This window comes from Mustela nivalis, assembly GCF_964662115.1.
Source record: "Mustela nivalis genome assembly, chromosome: 14".
In the NCBI taxonomy this organism is placed as follows: domain Eukaryota; kingdom Metazoa; phylum Chordata; class Mammalia; order Carnivora; family Mustelidae; genus Mustela; species Mustela nivalis.
The window spans coordinates 10,062,953-10,078,463 of NC_139033.1; the positions used below are offsets into that span (position 1 = coordinate 10,062,953).

At 49.5% G+C, this 15,511-nt stretch overlaps 1 protein-coding gene across 3 annotated transcripts in view; it reads right to left on the reverse strand.

Moving 5' to 3' along the window:
* The window catches only part of RPH3A (rabphilin 3A), a 255,224-nt gene that overhangs the window by 47,751 nt on the left and 191,962 nt on the right, over positions 1-15,511 (reverse strand). For all 3 annotated transcript variants that reach the window (XM_082698404.1, XM_082698405.1, XM_082698403.1), the window contains one exon: positions 5,437-5,583. In XM_082698404.1, the coding sequence (XP_082554530.1) occupies positions 5,437-5,583 (147 nt within the window). The remainder of the gene's footprint in view (positions 1-5,436; positions 5,584-15,511) is intronic.

Genomic DNA, 15,511 nt, shown 5'->3' on the forward strand with positions numbered 1-15,511 from the left:
TGCATAAAGTACTGATGTGAGAGGACCCTTGAAACCATTGATCCAATGCCTGGGGACACTGAGGTTCTATCCCTCAGTGATTCTTTCATAGGAGGGGTCAGAGCCCCCACACCCCCTGCCAAGTCTGGTGAAATCTATTATATTTCTTCTCAAAAAATATACACAGACACATGCACAAATGCTTACGAACCCCTGAATCCTATTTACACTTAGGACTCCAGGTCAAAAAAAAAAAAAAAAAAAAAAGGCCAGAGTGTGTGTGGGGGGTCTTCCTTTTGAAAGAGGAGAGCATGGTCTGGCTTACTGTCAGCATATCAACCTAAATCAATGTACCAAGGTTACACATCTTATTACTCACTTCTCCCTCTGTCCACATTTTGGAAAAATTGTGTGCCAAAAACATAGGAGATGATGGAACGGAGATGGGGAAGTGACAGAATCCCACAGAGTCCGTCAACCACAGGTCTCCCCGTGTCTCTCTGCCTTCCTCCTCCATCACAGCGTCTGGACACCAAGGTTAATGACAAATCCTAATTACTTTTGGGGGCCCATCTGTTGAGGGAAAATGACCTCAGATGGAAGCCACCCGGCTACCCGTCCCTTGGCACAGGCAGGATATGTGAGCCAATGCCTTTGAGAGGCTCTGGACAGAAAGAAATGTAAGGACGCAGAGGGGCCTGCTAGTTGGTAAAAACAAAACAAAAACCATGAACAGATTTTCCTAGGCAAATGTTTAACTGCAGAGTCAATACACTGAAAAGTCCGGTGGACACCCTATGGGAGTCTGTCCAACTCACAAACATCTTTCTCACCCTTGGCAGCCACGCCGATGTGACCTGGCACCCCTGGTATGAGAGATGGGTGACCCGATTGCACTTCCTTCCCTAGGTATGGGGAGTGAGGCTATAAAAACCAAGCGGGGAGAAAAGAAACTTTCCTGAGGCTAGGCTGTGCTCCTGCCCCTTGGTCCCCTGAGATAGCTCCCAATCCTTATATGAAACTCGCCTTTTTGCTTAAGGTGGTAGAGTCTCCAAAGATGGCCACCATTAACGCCATCCTTCCCTGGGGGCCTAAGTCGTTCTTCCAGAAGGAGGAGGGACCTATTTCCCCTCTCAAAGAGAACGTGGAGGGGTGATGCCCCACTGGTTCCAGACCCAGCTGCTAAGAATCCTAGCAACTTCCATCTTTGCTCTCTTGGGATCCTGCTCTTATGTGAAGCTCAGGCCAGATTACAGAAAGGGCAGAGATCCCACGGAAAGGGCAGAGATCCCATGGAAAGGCTGGGCCACAAAGAGAGCACCAAAGCACAGACATAGGAGCTGAGCTTTTGTGGCCTTCCTAGTGCAGCCCGGCCACCAGCTGAATGCAGCCGAGTGACCCCAGCCCACGCCACATGGAGCAGAAAACCCACCCAGCAGAGCCCTGTCCAAGTGCTTAACCCACAGGATCATGAGACATCACAACTGCTGTTGCTTCGAGACCCTAAGTTCCAGGTGACTGTTATAGAACAGTTATAGAACAAGAGATGACTCAAGCAATCTCCCTGGAATTCATTTCCTTTCCTGCAAAGAGCATTCGGGGTGTGAAAAATAAACTCTGCTATCCCACTCAGCACCTCAATAAGGAATGTGGGGGCAAAAGGAGGCTGTTTAATGAGTTTCCCTGCTGGCCATCATCTCTCCCTGCAGGGATGCTGAAGAGAGCAGAGCTGGGTTGTAGGCTGAGCGGTGAAGCAAGGTTTGGACACCCCTCCCCTGCTTCCCACCATCCCCCTCCCCCACCCCACCCCCCCAACCCCACAGGACAGAAGCAAAGAGGCTTCCAGGAGAGATGTAGCTCTTGCCTGATGCTTGCCTGGGATTCCCTGGGGTGGCCAGCTCTAGCCAAAGCGCCCCAGGGAGGGAGGGCCTCCTGGGAGGCCTGATGGCAATTCTTCCCCAGGTCTCTGAGAGCCAAGGGAACATGCAGTACCGGCAGATCTAGAGGTTCAAACCAGTGAATGAGAACTCGAAGAAACCACTAGGCCAGCCCACAAAGGGCTCCCACTTCTAGTCGCACAGTGTCCCCCTCACACCTGAGCTTATAAAATCTCCATGGGGCCAGGATTTTAGGAAAGACACCTAAGAATTAAAAGCAAAATGCTGGAGGTCATCCTGACAGGACTGTATACCTTGGCTCTATGTGACCTCGGGCAAGTGACCTTGGGCCAATCACCTCTCTGACCCTGTTTCCTCATCTGAAAAAGGAGGACAATAGTAGCACCTACTCAACAAGGTTGAGAGGAGCAGTTAAAGAGTTAATCCATAGGGAGTTTTAGATTCAGTGTTCAGCACATAGTAAATGCTCAGTAAATGAAACCTAGTATGATGATGATCATTTACGTGTTGGCTTTCCCTCAATTAATAGGAAAGAAACTTCCACATCACAGAGCTGGTGTGAACCCGAAAAGATTCTCAGATACATCTGCAATTTTAACAGTTAGAAGGAGCTCATTAGCTTTGAGAAGGCCAGCCAATGCATGGTCCTCCATCAGACACACCCAGCTATTCTCAGGATCCTCAGAATCAGCCTGACTTGCCTTATTAGAGGGAGGGGAGCAGGTCTGAGGTCCCAAAGGGCCATTGACAGAGAGCCCCAGGTTTGGAAGTGGGAGCCCCGATTGCACCCCATTTGAGCCTTGTTCTGTGTCTGATGTGTCATCTTGCTTTTATCTGACTCTGCTCTGATCTCTTCCCAGGGAAGCATGGAGGGAACAGGAATGAGGGCAGGTTTGAGATCGCAAGACACAAATCACATTGGGCTTGCCTCTGGCAATGCTACCAGCAGGCACCGGCTGCTGGAACAGTACAGGAGGAGAGCCACAGCCAGAATCCCGCAGCACTGTCCTCCCCCACTCTGGCAGAAAGCATACCATCTCAGCAAAGGAACACTCTGTCATCAAAGGGCTTGGCCCCGGCCTCCCTGGAAGCCTCTCAAATTCCCCTTAGGGAAGCCAGGGCTGCTGGAATTCCAGGGCTTGCCAAACAGGAGTCTCAGGGCATAATTCTAGAGGAGGCCTTGGTCAGGGTCAAAAACTGAGCTTCCTTAACAAATTCCTCTTTAAAGGACCGCCTCCCTTTATGGAATGTGGGGTTATGCCAGGCACTACGATAACCCTTTGCACCCTAATTAAACACTCACTAAGAGTTAGGTGCTAATGCTGTCCCCATTTTACAGATGAGGAAACTGAGGCACAGAGAGGTTAAAGTGGCTTACCTAAGGTCACATAGAGGGGGTGTGGGGAGAGCTGGAATTTGAACCTAGGGATCTCTGACTCAGGGGCCCCAGGAATTAACCACTGTGCTAGAATATTCTACCACACCCTCAAGCTAATTGGGGCGGTATGATAAGACACAGAGGACAAGGTAGGGAACCCATCTATCCTGTTCTAGAAGGCGCAAGCTCTGCCCAGAGGGACTGCCATAACTTTTCCCCCAGAGGAAGCACACGTGCCTTGTTTGTACAACACGGCTGTACCCCCAGCCACAGTTGATTGGATGAGAGACAGCCCCTGACACAAGCCAGCCAATCAGAGCACCTTCCCTGGAAACTGGCACCCACTAGGTCACAGGACACATTATGTCTAAAGTAATTGGGGGCAGCACAGTGTGCCATGTTCACTCACTCGTTGAACAAATTATTTTTCAGCACCCCTACTATGTTGTAGGCTCTGAGAATTCACTAGTGAACCAAATAGGCATAAATAAATAAATAAATAAATGAACCCTCTACCTTCCATCATCTTACAATCTGACAGGGAGATATACAATAGTCAAACTAATTATGCAAAATAGGAATGATGTTATCTGGTGGTAATTGCTATGGCAGAAAAGGGCTAAGAGTTTTGCTTTTAAGCTTTTACCCTTATTACCCGTATCCCTCACTTCAAAAGGCTGAGGTCCATTGTTGGGTGAAGTGAACACATACACACACACACACTCACACTCACACTCACAGACCTCCTGCCTGCAGAACTCCCCACTCTTGGCATATCTTTTAAAAAGCGAAATAAGAATGCAAGCCCACAAGCACAGACCTACCCCTTCAGCAGCCTCCGGTGTAAGCAGACGGAGGGTGGAGGGTGATGCTGACACCGGCCGGAGCAGGTGTCTGTCATCTGTCAGCAGCAGTCCCCATCCCACCCTGGGTAAAATGATCTGCAGAGGCTCAGACCAAAGGCACCAACTTCCACTTTCTGCCCAAGATCCTCATTCACCCCAGCTGAGAGTGTGTGTGGAGAGCTAAAGGGGCACCTCAGTGCCCACACCAGTTGTAAGCCACTGGCAAAGGCCACCCCAGGCAGATGGGACCTGGGGAGGGGGCTGCGGAGGAGGGGGTCCATTTGAGATCCTGGTCTGGGAGGACCCTCCAGGGGCCTGGCATCCTGACCACTATGCCAAGAGCCCCCCATATACACATATCCTCCTTTCATCCCCTCTCCCCACCCCCATCCCCCCATTCCTCCCTTTGTAAGAGCACCCACATACTGCTCCCTCCCTAACCCTGGCCTTCCTCCATGATGCTGTCACTTTCTGACACACACGTCACATGGCCTCCTTATATCCCTTGCTTCTCTCTCATATGCATTTTGAAAAGCTCTGTCCTCCAAACTCTACTTTTTCCCTTCTTCTTTCCATTTATGAAAATGAAGTGTCCCTGGGGTCTGGGACGTGTACGTGCATCATCGCACCTACTGTTTACAACAGCCCTGTGAGATTGACTGGCGTGTCCCCCACTGGACCAGCACGTGAACAGGGGCTCAGAGAGGTGAGGCATCGTGCTGGGGAACCACAGCGGGCAAGCAGAGAGCTGGGATGAACCCCCCACCCCCACCCCGCCACCATTCTTGGAGTCCAGACCCACCAGGTTAACCTCTGTCGCCTCCCTCCCATGCTGTCTCCCCTTTTCAGGATCCGTTTCTGTTGTTCTCTTATATAAATTCATTGCGCATGCGCTGTTTGACATGCCATCCCTAGACAGACACTCCGCTCCTTACCTCTCCCTTGGCTGTACGTTCTGGCCTACCATGCTTCTAGAACATATTTCTATGTAGCTGGGATCGGCCCAGATGCCGTGTGCTCACAACCACAGACCCCCAAGCTCCAATGACAAGCTCCCACCACCCTTTCAGAGCTCCCCCTCTGTAAGGCACCCCCAGCCATGAAGCCCCCTCTCTAGCCAGTCCCCAGATCATCCTCTCTCCTTCCTGAGCTCTCCCACCTCGTGCCACAAGGATTCCAGTCCTGCCAGACGCCGGGCAGGGGGCAATGGTTGCGGGGGAGGGGCAACATCCCAGGGCAGTCCGCCCCACCTCAGCGCACCCCTCAGCCGCACACTCTGCTGGCCCTCAGGCCTCCAGGGCAGCTCTCCACGTGGATGGGACGTGTCGGGCCTCACCCAATTCGCTCCTGCTCCATCTCTTCCATTTTCTCAGCTCGAGCGATGACTCTGTTGATGATTTCCTTCTCCTCATCTGTCAGCTCTTCCTGCTTCCTCTGTCTGTCGGGCTGACTGCTGGGATGGACGGACCAGCCTGCCTGGAGCCTGAAAGGTAATACAGGGAGGCGTGAGACTGCAGAGGTGCCCAGCAGGAAGCAGGCGGCGGTGGTTAGGCTCTGCTCCCTGGGGTCTGGAAAACCTCAATTCAAATCCCCACAGGGAAACTCACTGGCTGGGAGACGAGCCTCAGTTTGCTCATCTATACAATGGGACACACTTTCCTCCCTCACAGGGTTCTTAGGAGTTTATTTCTACTAAGCACTTAGCACATGGTAGACACTCTGAGCAGCGTCTGCAGGATGCTCCTAAGAACCGAGAGAGTAAGGGTGTTCTCAGGAGAAGAATCCAGAATAGGACACTCTACAGCTGGAGCAGAAACAATTCTGGGAGGGTGGTCAGAGGCCCGGGGTCCCAGGTTGAGCCAGCTCCTGCCTGGCACAGATGTTCTGTTTGGGCTACAATTTATTTCTTCTATAAATTGGAATTGCCAACTGGATTTACCAAAAGCTCTTCATTTCACATCAACATCCAGATTTCCAGCCTCAAAATCTCCTGTAGCATGTTGCGTTCCAAAATGTACTTTCCTTGGCCCTTTAAAAAATTTTTTTAAAGCCAACACCGACACAGCATCCATTGGGTGCCCACATGACCTCATGTCATCTTCACATGATCTCTACAGGGCAGGGGTTGTTCCTGTCTGCTTACTGGTGAGGAGACCCAAATATGGAGAAAAGAGACCACTTGCCCACAGTCACATGGCTGGAAAGTGGCAGAGTGGAATTCTGAGCTAGGCAGGCTGCTCACTTAACCTCCACAGTACGGAGGGAACCCAACGTCCTCCCCACATAGCCCCGGTGGGGGCACAGTGGATCAAAGGCTGCCGGGTGGTGGGCTGATGCTGTGGTCTATGGCAAATTATAATCATCTCTGCTAATAAGATGGTCCCTGCCCCATGGCACTGAGGCACACCCCCTGAGTGGAGTGCAAGGTTAAATACCACTAGAAATGCTTGTCCCTGCAAGGGAAAAAAACCAGTAAGTAGGAATCCTCTGAAGCCAGCACCCCATTAGCTGTCAGCCTCTATTATTTCCACTGCTCTAATCACATCAGCAGGCATGAAATTGCCTTTTGACACTCAAAGTTGGAAATTAAAAGCCCCATCTTCCTCCCTCTCTTTGGCTTCTCTTCCATTCTCCCACCATCAGCTGATTGGTTCTGAAGAGCAGAGGAACCCAAAAGCAAAGAGAGACAGATTTCTAGGGGCAGACCTTACTCTGAGAAAGGGAAGGAAGGTGTGGCCTGTGGAAATTCCTCATGGAAATACACCTTGTGTTGCAGCAAGGGCCTCTAGGGATGAGCAATTGTGAAATTGCTCAGACCACGCCGCTCAAACCCTCCCAGGGCTTCTCACTGATTTAGAACAACATCCAGAACTTCATGGCTATAGTGGGAACATGACATCGTGTATATGATAAACGTCACTGAATGGTGTAATTTAAACGGTTAATGTTATGTTACTGTGTGAATTCTACCTTAATGTTCTAAAAGATTTGGCCCATCTGCTAAATCCTCCCCGATCTGTCCTTAACCTGCCTCTCCGTCCTTATGGCCATTGCTTTCCCTTATCCCTACAGTCAGCTGCACTGGCCTCTCTGCTCACTTCTGAACACTGAACCCTTGTTCTCGCCTCAGGGCCTTTGCACTTGCTGTTCGCCCTGCCGGGAAAACTTATTTCCATGGACCTTTCCAGGGCCAGCTCCTTCTCATTACTGAGGCCTCAGGTCAAACAGCACCTTCTCAGAGAGGCCTTCCTTGGTCTCCCTCTGCCCAGATTGACTTTCCCCATGGCACCCATCATTAACTGAAATTACTTTTGGAAAAATTTTTGTTGTTTACCTGTTTAGAAGATCTCTCCACACACCACCCCCCCACCCCCACCCCGCCCAGCCCAACAATGTTGCTTCCAGGAGAGCAGGGGCCTTGTCTGGCTCTGGACCAGTTGTATTTAGAATTGTATCTGAAAGCCCAGAAGAATTTTGAATAAGACATGGTCCCTTGTGGCCCAAAGAGGTGTTAAATGTCTAATCAAAAGTGTGACCCACTGGGAGACCCAAGCAGTGGAACCTGGTCTGTCTAGGGGACCAAGGACAGCTCCCTAGGGAGAGACAGCCACGTGAGGACCTTGCAATGGGTCTACTGTGATGTCGGCGAAGCTTATATTTGAGACCATTTGGTTGCACAGCCAGCTTCTCAGACCCCAAGAAGGGCATTAGCGATGGCTGAGTGGTTGAAAAATTTGCAAAAGCAAGGTATTTTTGTCTTTGTTATCTTAAAGAGGGCCCCTTCACTGATATAAACTTCAGACCCCGCAGCAGAGCTAGGGCTCCTGCGGAGACCCCAGAGCTCAGGTGAAATCCACAAGGGCATGGCAGAGGAAGAGACAGGCCTGGCAGAGGGAACAAATGGTCTTTGCAAAGACCTGGAGTTGAGAAGGCAGGAGGAATGCCCGAGGAGGTGAAGAGCCATGTGGTAGTCCGCCTGCAAGATGGTCCCCTAGGACCACTGCCTCCTGGTATTTACACTAACTCCCGGCTGGTCCTGTGTGGCCAGCAAAATACAGTGGACGTGGCAGTGTGTGATTTCCAAGGCTGGGTCATAAGAGACACTGCGGCCTCTGCCTTGCTGTCTTGGGTCATTCGATCAAAGAGAAGCCAGGTGCCATGTCACGAGGATGTGTAAACATCCTGGTGGAGAAGCCCACATGCAAAGGATCGGAGGCCCCCCAGTCACAGCCAGTGCCAACTCGACGGCTACATGATGCTCCAGCCCCTGGTGAGCCCTGGGATGCCTGCAGCCCAGCGGGCATGTGACTACAGCTGCACGAAGAGCCCTGTGCCAGAAGCACCCTGAGGCCACCCTCAAAGGCCCACCAACAGAAACTGTGAGATGTGACAAGTGGTTTCTGTTGTCTTGAGCCACTACGTTGGAGGTGATTTGGTGTGTAGCATTAAATAAGTGGAAAAACCCGGCTGGAGGACAGAGACAGAGGGGTATAAAGACCCATCTACAGTGTCAGTATACAATTTCCATTGCTGCATTGCTGAGTTGTTACAAACTCAGGGGCTTAAAAAACACACATGTACTATCTCATGGTTTCCATGTCTGTCCAGGCATGGCTCAGCTGGGTCCTCTGCTTGGCGTCTCATGAGGCTGCAGTGTGGTGTTGGCTGGGCTGTGTTCTCATCGGGAGGCTTGACTGGGGAAGAATCTGCTTCCAGGCACATTCAGGTTGTTGGAAGCTTCCCTGCAGCTCCCTAGACTGAGGGCCTAGCTTTTTGTTAGCTACAGTCAAGAGGCCACCCCTGGGTCCTGGAGGCAATCTGCAGTTCCTAACCTGGTAGGATTCTCCAGCTTCATCCTGTGGGCTGCTTGCTTCAAAAATGCCCAGTGAATCTAGCCTCTATCAACTGAGAGTCTTATATAATGTAACGTAATCATGAGAGGGACATTGGGTCTCTTTGCTGTATTCTGTAGGTTAGAAACAGGTGCCAGGTCCCCAGACTCAAGGTGAGGGGTTACACAAAGTCATGAATACCAGAGGTGGAGACCATTGGCTGTCTGCCTTACTTGAATGCTCCCCACAACAGAGACCTCACTCTCTTTTAAGGAGTCTCTGGTGTTGTGTTAGAAAGATCTCCTTACGGCGTGCTAACATCCCTTCATCTGCTGCTTCTTCCCATTATTTTTAAAGGACACATTGGACTGCCACATAAGAAAGACCAGTCATCCTCCCCAAAGAGCCTTAGTCACCACCTGATTCGGCCACCTCCCCGTATCCCTCTGGCCTCCCACAGAAATGGGTGTCTCAATTGTCCCTATTCTTCCCTCCTTTGTCCCCATTTTTTTCCTTCCTCCTCTTCTGACCCCTTTCTGTTTCCTTCCTGCCTTTACAAAGCATCTCAGTGACCAAAACAGAGCATAGGTGAGATGCTGGGCTGTGTACCCAGGGAAAACCCCTGTGAAGACATGTTCCTGCAGCTCACGGTCTGGTCATAGACAGGGACTTGATGTGAGATGGATTCCTCTCACCCCAGCCCACAGCTTGCTGGGGTCCATGGGCACAGGAAACAGGTGCTCCTGGGCATACATGGCTCCAGAAACATAAGCAGGGATGGGGGTCCCTGACAGGGCCCACCTGAGACTTTTTTGCCTCCATCTGCAGACAAGCAGAAGGTCTGCTGGAGGCTGCCAGCATCTCTCCAAACCCTTCTCCCATTCTCGGCTCCAAAACATGCAGTTGACAAACAGCTCATTCAGTGTTTGAAAATGTCACCAACTGGTCTCCGTGGGGGACTCACAAGCCTCCTGTGGATTTTCATGTTTTAATTCCAAAAGCAAAAGAGGGAAGCGAGATGGTGTTTCAAACCAAAGCCTTTGCTCTCAAGGGAGACACTGGGTCTGTCTGGGTCTCCCCATGATATGCTGGGGAGCACTGTGAACATGGGACCTTTGAGAATGCTCCCATGACAGGACAGTGGCTCCCTTGCCAGGGGCCTCTGGGCAGGGGATTGTAGCTCCACATCCTGAAGGCCAGAGTCTAGTGTTGGGAACTTATCCAAGGCCAAAGCTAGAGACCCAAGTGCTGCTTCTTTGAACAAGTTACTCACAGCCTTGTATCCAAGCCAGAAAATATCCAAAGGGCCACTGCCAGCCAACATGAACCCTTGCTGACTGGGTGGAGTTCAAGGTCGTAATCCTGGGTCAGCTGCATATAAGCAGGCTATACATGGGGGCTCTGCACTGCTCTGAATATCAGTTTCTGGATCTATTAAAATGGGAATGATATAATTTCTGTTTCCTGTAGGGACCCTAAGAGGTTCCTCTGGACCCTTAAAGGCCATATGAGGGGAGACCTGGCTCACTGGCTGAGGCAGGGAAGAGAAGAGCCCAGCCTGTCTCCGCTCTGATCCACATATTTAAGACAATCTTTCCTGGAGAAATGAATGATTGCTGCCTCCTGGTCCTCCCAAACTGTCCTCAGCAGTTTCCTGGAGAGATCTCAAGGGCTACAGAGGAGTGGGGGAGAGAGGGACAGAAGGCTGCAGGGGCGTGGGGGAGAGAGGGACAGAGTAGGCAGTTAACCTGGCCCTCCATCCTTACTCAGCTGGGCTCTCAAAGCAGAATCCCATGGAAGAAGAAGAAGGTGGAGGAGGAGGAGGAAGAGAAGAAGGGGGGAGGGGGAGAGGGACGGGGAGGAGGAGGGAAAGGAAGAGGAGAGGAGAAGAAGAAAGAAGAAAAAGAAAAAAAATTTTTAAAAGAACTTAATATTTAATAAAGCATGAAATAGGGTTTGTTGCATTGATGACCTCAATACTTCACCCTCCCAAACATCCATGCTCTTTGTCATGTGAATTTCAACTCACTCTCATCAAACAGTTCGTCTATTTCCCTGCCAGTGAATCCTTCCCAGACTTACAACTTGTTGCAGCCAATTAAATGCAGGGGAGTGATGTTGTGCCCCTCTGCTGGAGCTGAGCCTGTGCAAGGCTCCTGAGTTTCTGCTTCCTCTCTTACACCTCTGCCGTGAGCACGGCAAGCCCAGGACAGGGTGCCGGAGGATGAGAAGCATGTGGCACAGAGCTGAGCCATTGCAGCCAGGGCTGTCCTAGATCAGCCAACCCTCTGATGCCTAAGCAAGCCGAGGCAAGACCAGCAGGGCCACCAGCCAAGCCCAGAGAACCCTGGGAATAAATAACTATGGTTCTATGCTTCTCAGTCTGAAGATGGCTTGTCACACAGCAAAAGCTAACGGATACACTCTCCACTATGGTGACCGCACACTAAAGTAAAGCCTGTTAGAGCCACTCTATTTATTTCATGGTCTGGTTTTATTTGAAATGACCAGTTGCATGAATGTCACTATCCTGTGTTGAGTGCTTTCAGCCACTAAAGGCGCTCCTCTCATCTGTCTTATATATTTAACTTCTGAATGACGTTTATTCAAAGAAAGAGTTTCACTGCTAACAGAAAGTTTGAAGATCACTGCAGCTGACCGGCTCATTTTCCCGCTGACTGATGCTCCAAGGAGACCAGGGACTTGCTGAGTAACACGTGTGACACAGAAACTCAAGAAACTGGCATCCTGGCATGCCTCATTGGCCACCTGAATGCACCTGCCCAAGTGAGTCTGGAGAAGGTCCGAAGGAGCTCTCGCCCCACAGTCAATAGCCACGGCCCCCAAGGCAAGGAAGGAAACCTGTCCTGACTCTTGGTGGCAGCCCCTGAGTGACACCTGTCACTCCCTAAAATCCTGCCAAGACCAAACTCCCTCCTCCCTTTGGCCTCCCCCCTCCATTCTTCATTTCACACACACAATAGTCACATAATAAATACCCACCAGATGTCTCTATTAATAAATTATAATTCCCCAAAAGAGTGGGATGATGGAAGGGCTGTCGGGGCACAAAGGCTCTGAAGCATTAAATAGCAGCGGTGTGTAGAAAATTAATCCTTTTTCTTTCCTTTCTTCTTCTCCACCCCCCTTCCCCCCAGGATGCCAATAGAGGCAGGTGTCAGCAGGAAGTCACTTTCCAGCTCAGTGAATGAGGTTTTAATGAATCCGGGAGGAAAGGATGGGGAAGGAGAGGCTGCTTCACCACAGAACAGTTTACATACGCCCTGCTGGCATAAAGGCCCTATGGGATGAAATTTGCCCCTAGCAGACTAAAGAGGGTGCAGAAGGGATGCTGTGGCTCCCCCACCCCCTTTAGAATGCTAAAGGGGGTCTCAGGGCCCCTGCTAATCTTTTAAGTCAGACTGAGATCTATTCACTGCCTCTGAATTTCCACACTACCTCTCTTATTTGGACTTTGCACGTGCTGTTCCCCTACCTGGAACTCTTCTATCTCTTCTCCATCTTGCTCCCCTGCCGCCTGGTCTCAGTTTACATGTCACTTCTTCTAGGAACTCGCCCATCATGACTGCCAAGTCTGGGCTGGGTGCCTCTCCTTGTGTTCCCATGGCTGTATCTCCTTGCACGCTTGTGTATTTGTTGCCGACTGGCCATTTATTTGTTGGTAGAACCCACAAGATGCATACTCTGGCTATTGCTGTATCCCTGGGGCTTAGCACAGTGTCTGGTACGTGGTAGGCACTTGGTGAGTATTTGTTAATGAAGGGAGGGAGGGAAAGAGGATGAACATACACCCTACCTTTCGACTTTCAGCCCTCAGGGAGCCTCCAAGAGCCTTGGCACCCTCTGGAGTCCAGAATTTCTCTCTCCGGGGATGTCTGTATTTATGACCTGACAATGTCTCAGCATCTCTCCCTGGATGTCTGAATAATATACTCACGACATTCATAAAAAGCTGATCTCATCTGGCCAGGGTCTTACCAGCCAACGACAGAAACTGCAGAACATTCAAATGGTCTTTAGTGATCAGCTTGTCCAAAGCCCGCAATGGACAGATAGGGAGGGAGAGTCGGAGTTGGGGAAAGAATTTCCGTGGTTCACCTAGGTAAATGTTTATCAGCATTAAGAAAACATTTAAGGATTCTGGGCCTGATGATGTGGTCACTTGGGTCCAAAAAAGCTGAAATTATGCCAGTGCTAGATATATACATATATATGTGTATATATATACTATCCAGATGTATGGTATCTACAGGTATAAATATAATATATATATATATATATATTACAATGCAAGGTATATATACAACATGTGTGTGTGTGTGCATGGGTTTGCATATGTGTAAACACACCATGTATATATAGACAAAGGTCAGGAAAGGTTATAGTTCATACATCTCTCTGACTTTGCTTGGTGGTTTCCAGTTTACAAAGCTTTCCTGTACAGCTCATTTGATCCGACCCGCAGAGGGAAGAGGAGCAGGGTAATCAGACCCACTTTACAAAGGAGGGAGCCGGGAAGCAAGGAGCTGAAGGGCATGGCTCAAGGCCACGCTGAAACTGAGTACCAGAGCAGGACTCAGGCCTGGGTTTTCCGATGCCTGGCCGGGTCCTCTGCCGCTGGCTCTGTGACAACTTCCCCATCTTAGGGAGGGTAAAAACAGCTTTCCAGAGCTTCTCAATGTGCACACACAGCCAAAGCCTGGTCTGCTTTGCAGCCCGACTGTTCATTTATTGGGCCCAGCATTCAATCTGTCATGCATATTGAGGAAATTAATCCAATTTAAAACGCAAAGGTTGCAAGCAAAGACAGGACCTCTGCGTCAAAAGCACTTCGCTGGGAAACAGGCTGACCTCCCTTGAGGTGACAGGGGCCATATGTGTGGCATGTAACTGCCCACAGGCTCTGTTCTGTTCCTCATCACCTTTTATTAATGATAGCAGTTATGTGAGCCAACACTGTCTTTATCTGAGAACACTGTTCCCAGGCAAATGCCGCAGAGGGGGCACAGAGTGGTCAGTAAATTTGCTGGAATCCTACAGATGACTAACAAGGAGAAAACCGAGAGCTCCTAAGGAACAAACCTCCAAGGAATTTGTTGTATCCTTTTACCAAGATCATTTTTTTTTTGAAACTTCACAATTTTTTTTCCCCTCAAGAAACTTGGTTTTTGGTTTTTGTTTGTTTGTTTGTTTTTTTGTTGTTAGTTATGTAAAATTTGCTAGTTCTTCTTTTTTTTTAATCAGCTCTCTTTAGGGGCAAAGTTAATTTGATCAGAAAAAAAGATAAAACTCAATTCGTAGAAAAAATTAAAGTATCAAAATACTCACTGTTCTTTATCACTGAAGGAAGGCAAAGAGAGGAGAGAGAGAGAGAAAATAAATAAAATTAGGAAAGAAATCTCCTAACAATGCCAACACGGTCTGGATGCAACAACCACAGAGTGTAAATTGCAGTGACCTACTTCTGGTCTGGTCCGCCCCCACCCCAGTCATTATCTTCTCATTTTGGCGCATCCAAAAACGGCTGCTGCAATGTTGGGCTGTAAAATGTTCAGCTTCGATTAAAATGACCAATCAGTTCAGCTTATTAATTAGCTGAGCTCCTCACTGATGTTCCGAATAATGGATTTTGGTACCAAAAAGAACTCACCTAACGGCAGCATGGTCAGCATCACCCTGGGGGACAAGGAGTACATTGAGGGAGGCCCATGAGCCCTGAACAGTCAGCGGATCATTCCTTTGCAGTACCCCGCTTTGGGAAAGCAAGTGCTTCCAGAAAGGAGACCGGCATCTCCATATACCGGGTGAGCCATTACAGACACGTCCTGGACTCCCTTTGTGCCTGTTTCTACCCCCGACCTCTGGTACTCTCTGACTCGCAGCCTGGAAAGCCATAGAGAAATGCCAACCTTCAGTAGCCCACGCATTCCCAACACAGGGGGCTGGGCCACCGCCTGCCCCAAGCACGAAGCAGGTGTGTTCCCGGCTTTCAAACACAATGACAACGACGGTGTTTCAAACACCCTCATTAGATTCGAGGGGGCTGAGAGAGGAAGGTATTTGAAAATCACAAAGGCAACTAAAAAGTCACAAAAATAGTAAAGGTCTCTGGCTAGCCAGCAGTTAATTAAGAGGCGATTTCTTAATTTACTGGAGAAAGGCATCGGAAGGGGCTACATTGGGCTACAGCAGACGAGCTTGCCTGTGTGATGACTGTAATTCACCCATTAGCATTTATTTGAAAAATAATGTTAATATCTAGAGGAGACGCAGGCCCAAAGCAGCCCGATGCACGCAGAATGCAAGATGTCTCACAGGAGCCCAGGAGCACTTTAATGAAACTGTGTCCAGACTGCTGGAATAATTCTAATTTAATTGTAGAGCAGATTGTTGGCTTCCTATTGACTAAAGTAAACTCTGATGGATGGTATTTTAATTAACTGACATTTCTTAAATAAAATAAATATTTAACCCCCCTCCACCCTTCGGGTAACTGTTTATCTTACAGAGACACAATTTTTGGCTGATGGAATATTCTCTGCAAAGTAAGTTTGGCTC